At 40.1% G+C, this 9,857-nt stretch overlaps 1 protein-coding gene across 1 annotated transcript in view; it reads right to left on the bottom strand.

Annotated features, from left to right (window-relative positions):
- ANKAR (ankyrin and armadillo repeat containing) overlaps positions 1–8,707 on the bottom strand; it is a 47,172-nt gene extending 38,465 nt beyond the window's left edge. The window contains exons 1-4 of the mRNA XM_087705285.1: positions 8,093–8,707; positions 5,818–6,255; positions 1,761–1,924; positions 1,010–1,125 (exon numbers count right to left, since the gene is read on the bottom strand). Coding sequence (XP_087561411.1) covers positions 1,010–1,125; positions 1,761–1,924; positions 5,818–6,255; positions 8,093–8,690 — 1,316 coding nt within the window. The 5' untranslated portion in view covers positions 8,691–8,707. The remainder of the gene's footprint in view (positions 1–1,009; positions 1,126–1,760; positions 1,925–5,817; positions 6,256–8,092) is intronic.
- Positions 8,708–9,857: the final 1,150 nt, after the last annotated feature.

Consider the following 9,857-nt stretch of genomic DNA (forward strand, 5'->3'; position numbering starts at 1 on the left):
CCATCAGTAAATCTTATGGCTTGGGAGAAATTTTAACCTGGACCTCCTAGTCAAACTCCATACCAGCATGGCTTTGCAGAGAGATTCTATGGCAGTGGTCCCCAACCTCCAGGCCACAGGACATTACCAGGCCATGAGCCAAAACCAGGCCTCCCAAAGTGTTGGGTGAGCACATGGGAGCACATCTTGTGTGAACAGTGGGTGAGCAAAATGGAGTTGCGTGGGCACACATGTTTGCCCGCCACTTGCATGAAACCATTACTTCTCCCCCCCCCCGCCCTGCACTGGTCCGCAATGCCGGAAAGATTGAGGAACTCTGTTCTATGGGGCTTGGTGTGTGTATATATGTTTGAATGAATGAATGAATGAATGAATGAATGAATGAATGAATGAATGAATGAAGTGGGAAAATCTATTTCCCATTTAACATTTCTGATTGATTGTCACCATTTGTAATAAATTTCTGCATTTTTATTTGCAGGCATCTTCAAATTACAACCATAATGGAGCCTGGCCATCGTGGTTATAAGCCGTAAATTGAATCACTCACATGACCAACATGATTTTATAACCTTGTTTGTGGTGGTTGTTAAGCAAACACCATGGTTATTACATGAACCCTGCAGAAGTTAAGCAAATCAATGGTTTGCTATGGGCTGCCTTTACTGAAAACAAGAAATACTGGGTTTTGCTAGATCCATTGTAAAATGTAGTCTCATGATGGCAGAATGCTGCAAATTGCTGTAAATGTGGACTGCGAGCTCCCAAAATGTGATCACATGACCTCCAAGGGAAGGGCAGCCATTAGAACTTCAAAACCAGGACCCAGATTGTTGGGGGCAATCTGCTGACTCTGTAAACTGCGTAGAGAGGGCTGCAAAGCACTGTGAAGCGGTATATAAGTCTAAGTGCTATTGCTAGTACTAAAGGACTCAAAATGTTTCAGCTACTTTGAACTTAATCCAGTGAACTTTCTAAATGAATGGAAATATTTCTGCATGCTCTTTACCTTTTGCCATCAAAATCCATTACTGGGATAGGATAATGTTCTCTGTAGGGTGCATCTGGATCCAGCAGTTGAGTAAGATGATGCACTGCACATGTGTGCATTTCATCATAGGCAGCCTATAACAAGAACATGATAAATATATCTGGTGACATTTACAAATTTACAATGTAAATTTGCAGATTTACAATGTAAATTTGAAAATTTACCATAGATTTTCTGTTATTGTAAATATTTTACCTCTATTTCTTTGCAACCCATTCCCATATTTTCCTCTGTTCTAGAAAGGAACATCCCACATAGTATTATAATTGGCAGGCTGATATATAGAGAAATTATAATGAACAACAGGAGACAGTTAACAAAAAAATTATTGTATGTATGATAATTTTGGTTGATTAAGTTTTCATTACAGAGCTGAAAGCCATTACAGAAATCTGGATCTGAGTGTGTCAATTATCAGAACGTATTCTGTGCTGCTGATTTTATATTAATACCCAATGAAACAGATTTCCAGAACTCTCAATTTATGAAGCAGAGCCTTCAGATTAAATACTACTTAACCTTACAATTGAACTCAAATTAGCCTCTGCCCAAAATTGAGATAGAAATTCTCTCTTCTTCTCCCTTTCCCCCTCCCTCCCTCTCTCTCCTCTCCCTCTCCTTCTCCCTCTTCTCATCCATCTACTCATCCATCCCTGGGATAGAATAACTAGCATTAGTTTTTATTCTTAAAAAAAAACCAGCTTGGTACCTTAACCTCTTTGGAAACATCTTCAAGTGAAGGCGTCCCAACATCAAATTCAATGCCACCGTGGAGATGAAAATACTGATCCTGGGCATACAAAAAATGTTGGCATTTGAAATCTGTTCCAAGCAAAAATGGGGGTAATTCACGTTCGGTTTTAACTTTGTCATCTATTAAAAAAAAAAGGAAAAGCAAGAGTTTGATTTAGAATGATGATTGTCATTATTGATCAATCTGTGTTACTGATTTTTTTTTTTTTAAAAAAAGGAATTACACTTTTCAGATAACTTCTAGAAACCTCAGTTTTCAGTATTTTCATCAAATGAAGAGAACTGCTTCTTTGGCAAATTAGTTATTGCTATAACAACAAAGAAAGAAAATAATACTGAATATATCTAAATATGTACTTGCATTTTTAAAGTACATTGGATTCAAATAAATCCAATAATTTAATTTTCAAGTGAAAGGAGTTCTGGAACATTACCTCAAAAAGTCAATTTGCTTGGAAAATGAATAAAAATCACAGTTATGATCCCAAGTGTATTTTATTAAGTTAGGTAAAAGGCAAAGATTCCCCTCGCACATATGTGCTAGCCATTCCTGACTCTAGGGGGAAGTGCTTATCTCCAAAGAACCAGCGCTGTCCAAAGATGTCTCCGTGGTCATGTGGCCAGCATGACTCAACACTGAAGGCGCACAGAACGCTGTTATTTTCCCACCAAAGGTGATTCCTATTTTTTCTACTTACATTTTACCTGCTTTCAAACTGTTAGCAGAAGCTGGGATGAGTAATGGGAGCTCATTCCGTTATGCAGTGCTAGGGATTCGAACTGCTGGCCTTTCTGATCAACAAGCTCAACGTCTTAGCCACTGAGCCACAGCGTCCCTATTTATTAAATTTTTCTTTAAAAAAGCCTTTTATATGACTACTTGGAGAATTAATGAGTTTATAATTCATAAGGTGAATTATGCCGAGGCGCCACTGCCGAGGTGGCGCAGTGGTTAAATGCAGCACTGCAGGCTACTTCAGCTGACTGCAGTTCTGCAGTTCGGCTGTTCAAATCTCACCGGTTCAGGGTTGACTCAGCCTTCCATCCTTCCGAGGTGGGTAAAATGAGGACCCGGATTGTTGGGGGCAATATGCTGACTCTGTAAACTGCTTAGAGAGGGCTGAAAGCCCTATGAAGCGGTATATAAGTCTAACTGCTATTGCTATTGCTATAATGAAGGACATATATATTAGGGACAGTAAATGCATGCATTTAAAAAAAACTTGCAGTTTTTTGTAATTCACTACAATTTGTAGGTCAAGTGCACAACTGAAAAAAGTGCAACAGTTAAGAAGAATCAACTGATCAGTATAAAGCAATCTATTAAGAACAGACAATGACAAAATATTTCTCCAACATTGTAAAAATATGTGTTAGCTTCCAATATAGGTTTTCATTACACTTTCATCACTCAGTTTTTTTACCACCACCCCTGCCTCCCCGCTGGTCAGCTTTTGAAGAGGTTCCTAATATCTTGGGGTTGTTTTTTTTTAAAAACCTGCCAAATCTGCATCCTTTTAAGTATTGCCTCTATTTTTGTTCTACACCCATGCTATCAGAAAGAGAGACCAAATGTCACCACAAAATGTCACTTTTCTCCTCTCTTGGCAGGTTTTTATTTGAAGCAGATGAAAAAAAAAGAGCTTATTGGTCCCTGCTCACTGACAGAATTCCTTCATATTCAAAACTAATTTTTTTTTAACCAAATATTAAACATTTTATAGTACCAATTTGCAGCAGTGGTGGGTTTCAAATTTTTTTCGAACCTACTCTGTGGGTGTGGCCTCCTTTATGGGAATGGCTTGCCAGCCATGTGACCTGGTGGGAGTGGCTTGCCGGCCATGTGTTTCCCCCCCCCTCTCTCTCTCCTTCCTTTTGTTTCTCTCTCCCTTTTTTCTTTTTTTCTTTCATCTCTCTCACTTTTTCTTTCTTTTTTCTTTCTTTCTTCCTTTCTTTCTCTTTCTCTCTCTGTGTGAGTCTGTCTGTCTGTCTGTCTGTCTGTCTGTCTGTCTGTCTGTCTGTGTCAGTGGTGGGTTTCAAAAATTTTTGGAACCTCTTCTATAGGTGTGGCCTTCTTTCCGGGTCCACTGGTGGAACCTCTTCTAACCGGTTTGGTAGGATTTCACGAACCGGTTCTACCAAACTGGTGCGAACTGGTAGGAACTCACCTCTGATTTGCAGGCAACGCAGAGGGACGCGAGACTTTGCATGTAAAGTAGCTAACAACGATGATGCCTTATAGCAATCCTGCAAACTTATGCCCTTCAAATCACGCTCTTGGGTTTCCAGAACAAATAAAGAGCATATCACTTTTGACCAGCAATACAAATGGTGACATTTCCAGGACTGCTATAAGCCATTATGTCTCAACCCAGCCCTTCAGTCTGTAAAAAGGTGTATAAGAATTAATTAAAGTCAGGAGTTCTTATACACTATTTGTTCGGCCTACCAGTGATTAAAAATAAGGCAAGGCCTCCGGATCACAATTTAGAGCCCCCCCCCAAACCAAGGAGGAACCCAGATGACTTTTCAGAGGCTTCCTTGCAATAGCAACACCATTCAATAGATACAGGATCAATGACTATACTGTATGCTGAATTCCGACAGGGCTTGTGATACACACACACACACACACACACACACACACACACACACACACACACACACAGAGCCTTATTTTTTGCCTTGGGGCAGGTGAAGAATCTAACCAGTTTCTGGGACGCGTGACAAAGGCAATGGTGAAATTCATTTATTTTTTTTACTACAGGTTCTGTGGGCGTGGCTTGATGGGCGTGGCAGGGGAAGGATACTGCAAAATCCCCATTCCCTTCCCACTCCTGGGGGAAGGATATTGTAAAAATCTCCATTCCCACCCCACTCTGTGGCCAGCCAGAGGTGGCATTTGTCTGTTCTCCGAACTACTCAAAATTTCCACTACCGGTTCTCCAGAACCTGCTGAATTTCACCACTGGATGAAGGTCTATTTAAAAAGTAATATTATCATGCTCCAGACTACAAATGAGAAAGGAAATTCTAGTTTTATACTTGTTATATCTTTCTCAATTTCTGCCCTTTATTGCTACATATTGTTTCTGAGGCCTTCTCAATAGCTTTTTTTTTTAAACTAACCCTGTTCCAGCATATGGCAACTGATCTGACTAGGCGGAGAATAGATTAGACTCTAGTCCCAAAGGTGTTTCTTTCCAAAAGGCAACTGGTGGATCTCCTTAGGTTTTTTTCCCTTCAAAAATTTTTCACTTCTCATCCAAGAAGCTTCTGTTAGAACTGAAGAAGATTCTTGGAATGAGAAGCAAAATGTTTTCAAAGAAAAAAAAAACTCACCAAGAAAGTCTAGTTGCTTTTTGGGGGAAAAAAACCAAATATCTTTGGGACAGCCATGATCAGGATGATTGAGAATCTCCATAGATTAGACTCTAGTCTGCTCAAGCCCATTACCTCCAATAGACCGATTAGATCCCACAGATTAGGCCTCCTCCAAATTCCATCCGCCGGCCAATGCCGACTGGCGACCACCCGAACGAGCTCCCTGTGGCGATTCGAACCCTCACCACCCTCCAGGCCTTCTGCATAGCCCTTAAAACCTGGCTGTTCCGACAGGCCTGGGGCTAATGAGCTTTTGCCCCCCTCCTCGAATGGTATGGTTGTTGTGTGCTTTTAAATTGTGTATTGTTTTGTTCATCTTTTTTATCCCTTATCTGTACCCCCTTCCCTCACTTGGATTGTGAGCCGCCCTGAGTCCCCTTCGGGGAAAAGGGCGGCATATAAATGCAATAAATTCAATTCAATTCAATTCAATTCATTTTGATGGGGTAGTTAGTAATATGAACAACTGTGTGACTGTTATCTAATGTAACGGTACATTGTAACGACACTGCCCAGTTTTTTTTTTCTAGCTCAGTGATACTATTTTCAATGGCTTACTCTGACTAAGAAATGTTTCGTTTTATGGTCTGACGAAGAAACCTGTTTCAACAAACACGGCATACTCTTACCTGAATACGGCTGAAGAAGCCGGCTTAAGTTTGGGACTTTGTTTTTTCTCTTTAAATTAATGATAAACGGGATGAGAAAGCTTATCAGCTTCATGTATGCTATGTTCTTTTGAATGTCTTCTTTCTTTTCTAGATGCTTTTTCAGAAGTTTGAGCTGAAGGGTGAGCCTCTGCTGTAGTCTCTGGTATGAGAAAGCATCAAGATGATCCTCGGTCATTCTAATTGCATTAGAGAGATTGTATGCCGCATCGAACAGGAAGACATTTTCATACTGTTGAATCTTTGTCGTGGCAAATGTCAGTTTAAGTATTATATGGTCCGCAAACTGCATAAAGAAAGTTTTTTCTTCTGCGCTGTTAGGATTGTAAGTTGGATCTTCATTCATGTTTTCATCATAGATTCCTTCAAACTCTGGCTCTTTGGTAATGTCTATTAGACCTATGCAAAATACATGCACACATAAGTTCTCTAAATACTATATTAAAGATAAACATATTAAAATACAGATATATCCTATCGCAGGGGTCTCCAACCTTGGCAACTTTAAGACTTGTGGATTTCAACTCCCAGAGCAAAGCTGGCTGTGGTATTCTGGGAGTTGAAGTCCCTAAGTCTTAAAGTTGCCAAGGTTGGAGACCCTGGCCCTCTCCTATAGGTTGAGAACATGTGAAAGTGGCTTTCATCCTGCAGTTGATAGAGAGTGGCTAAAGTGATGATGGTGCTGTTATATCCTAGGCCTCTTTAAAGGAAAAATGAAGTCAGTTATATTCATGAATGTCCAGCCTTAATCAGAAATGAGATTTATTGAAACCAGTGGCAGTTGTATTAGATACAGCTCACTAGTCTCAAAGATTTCAGAATGCCTTCTCTGTGGATGATGTGGATGATGAATCCAACCTATAAACCTCAGAGAGTTTTTTTGAACTCAAAGGGAGCCTATTTCATGTTAAAGATAATCCTTTTTCACCAAGCATGTTAATGCTTGATTTAAAAAAATAATAATCAGAAAATTAAATTTACAGAACTGTTCAATTGCTATATACAAAATATTTTGGCCATCAATCTCTAACTATTGAAAGCCTTGCCAGCAATACTTAACTATTTTCTTCGCATTTGAGAGTACCAGAAAAACCAAAATAACACCATGTTGAAGGAAGGACCCAGAGTGAATAGCATGCATGCACAGGAACAACCAGTTAAGACCAATCATGTCTAGATGACATAAAAATCAAATAAATAATAACAAAATAAGGGAGCTAAAACAACCACTGTTACCATACTTAACAGTGGCCAAGGTTGGCCCAAGATGAAGGGCTGTTCAAGGACAGCCATCAGTGCGTACAACCCTCTATCAAACATCTTGTGTTCTCCAACCTTCATTACCTGCATTGTATTATAGTGAGGCTTGATAAGTGTGAATGTGTGTTTCAGCAATTGTATTCAATATAGCTAAGAGGTTAACAGGAGCTCTTTCTGCTTAATGTTTTCCTGACTCCTCCATTACAGAGTCTGGGAGATGGTGCTCATCAGATGAGGCAACAGGAACAAACAGTGGACTAATAAGTAAGGAGTACCAGGGAGGGAAGAGTTTTGGGAAGTATCACTACTGGAGCCACATTAACAGTGTGCTACTTTTACAGAAGCAGAGCCCAGCTATTAGGCTGAGGACCCAGTAATGGATGAATGTAGTTATTGGAAGTCTGGTCTGACTGCTACCACAAGTCCTGCTGGAAGGGCCTTGGTGACTACAAAGGATGTTGAACAATTGCTTGCGATTAGATAGTCAACCATTTGGTTGGTTTTGGATACTCAGGGATTTGGTTAAACTTGCTAGCTGGGGAAAAGATGAGGAGTGACTTTGGATGGAAACTCTGGAGTGGGAGAGCCTGGGTAACAATCTCTTCAATAACTACTCTAGCAATAGCAATAGCAATAGCAGTTAGACTTATATACCGCTTCATAGGGCTTTCAGCCCTCTCTAAGCGGTTTACAGAGTCGGCATATTGCCCCGACAATCTGGGTCCTCATTTTACCCACCTCAGAAGGATGGAAGGCTGAGTCAACCCTGACATATAGGTCCTATATGTGTTTCTTAGGTGTACATTTGCAAGCAGCCATGGGTAACTGAAACTTCATAATATGTATTCATAACATGCATGTATCGGATAATGTACAAGTTATTTTATGTGATATAGTTTCATCCCGATTACTACTTCCTATGTACATTGAACCAGGTTTTTATGCAGTGGTCAAAAACATGTCGACGCAAACTTACCAGCTTGACAGAACTCTGCCGCAGGTGTTTTTAATGTTTGGGGAACACCGTCTTGATCAATATCCATGGTGGAGCGCCAAAGTTCAGAGAACCTTACCCTTTTTTCCTTGGGCATGTATACGCCATGCCACAGGGCTTTCAACATGTAGTCAACAGCAATTAATATCTGCCCTATTCTTGTATCAAAATACGCTGGAGGGAGTGAACAAGAAGTACTCTGATCATAATTGGCATCTAGACTGATAGAAGGGATTTGGTTCAGGCAATAAATGCCCACGGCCAACTCTCTGATCATTTGATGAATTTCCCGACAGTCCAGATCTAAGCCTGGCTCCACCGGCATAAGTACAATAGCTATTGAAGTATTGACGCTTTTCATCTGACTCAGAATGCCACTGGGGAGTTCTAATGGGTGGCGCATGTCGTCTTTGGATGCCAGCCAGCTGCAGAATGAAGTGGTCAGCAGTTCCTGAAGCTCACTTCGGTCGTACTTCTCAAAGAAGGCACTAGCATTTCTCTGTGCTGCCAGGTGTGCTAAGTAGGTGGCCTCATCTGCTTGCTCGTTTCTCAAGGCCTGCTTCTTAATTGGTCTCAACATTCTTCAAAACGTTCCGTTCTGCTGTTTCTAAATGCGAATTATTTGGGAGGGGTAAAATTGAAATGAAGCAATATAACATTTGCTGGAAGAAAAATATATGAAGGGTCCTTGGCGCTCCCTGAATTTGGTTGTTTTCTTGCAGACATTTCATTACCAAACGAGATAACATCATCAGTGCTAGTAGGGAGTGGGGTTTGCTCACATTTTATATTCTCGTGGCTTGACCTGTCAGTGGAGTGGGAGTTGTACAGTTAGTCTTCGACTTACAACCATTTGTTCAGTGACTGTTCGAAGTTACAACGGCAGTGAAAACAGTGATTTATAGCCTGTTTTCACACTTACAACCGTTGCAACATCCCCATGGTCATGTGATCACCATTCGTAACCTTTTCCGGCAAGCAAAGTCAATGGGAGAAGCCAAATTTGTTTAATGACGAGATGATTCACTTAATAATTGCAATTATTTGCTTAACAACAGTGGCCAAAAGATTGTAAAATGTGGCAAAACTCAACTTTCTTGCTTAGTAATGGCAATTTTGGCCGCAATTGTGGTCATAAGTCGAGGACTACCTTATATAAAAATATATATTTTATAAAAAGAGAAAGCAGTGGGGTGAAAACCTCACAGTGAAAACCCTACACCATGGTGATGATATACAGCTATAGTACTTTACAAACATTTCAGATCCCTGACAATTTGGTGACTCTAAATGTTTTGGTTTATAATTCTTATCCTGTCTGGGACAGATTGATATTGTAGTCCAAGATATTTAGATTGGAGACGGTTGGATTAGGTCATAATTCTCTGCTTGCTTAAAATTAAGTATGGAAGTCCCACTTTAAATGATTATTAAATAATATAATTATGCTTTAATAATTTTAACTTGGTACTTTTACATTTAAATGACTGCATCAGTGCATTACACACCTATAACTATTGTTCACTTGCTTCACTGCTCACAATAAAATATATTTAAATTATGTATTATTTCAGTGAATGCCGATATGTCAATGCCTGTACATTAAAGGTAAAGGTTCCCCTCGCATATATGTGCTAGTTGTTCCTGACTCTAGGGGGTAGTGCTCATCTCCATTTCAAAGCCAGAGCCAGTGCTGTCCGAAGACCATTTCCATGGTCATGTGGCTGGCATGACTAAATGCCGAAGG

Source organism: Thamnophis sirtalis, unplaced genomic scaffold (genome assembly GCF_051295495.1).
Source record: "Thamnophis sirtalis isolate CommonGarterSnake01/CBP01778 unplaced genomic scaffold, rThaSir2_p1.2 scaffold_1, whole genome shotgun sequence".
NCBI lineage: Eukaryota > Metazoa > Chordata > Lepidosauria > Squamata > Natricidae > Thamnophis > Thamnophis sirtalis.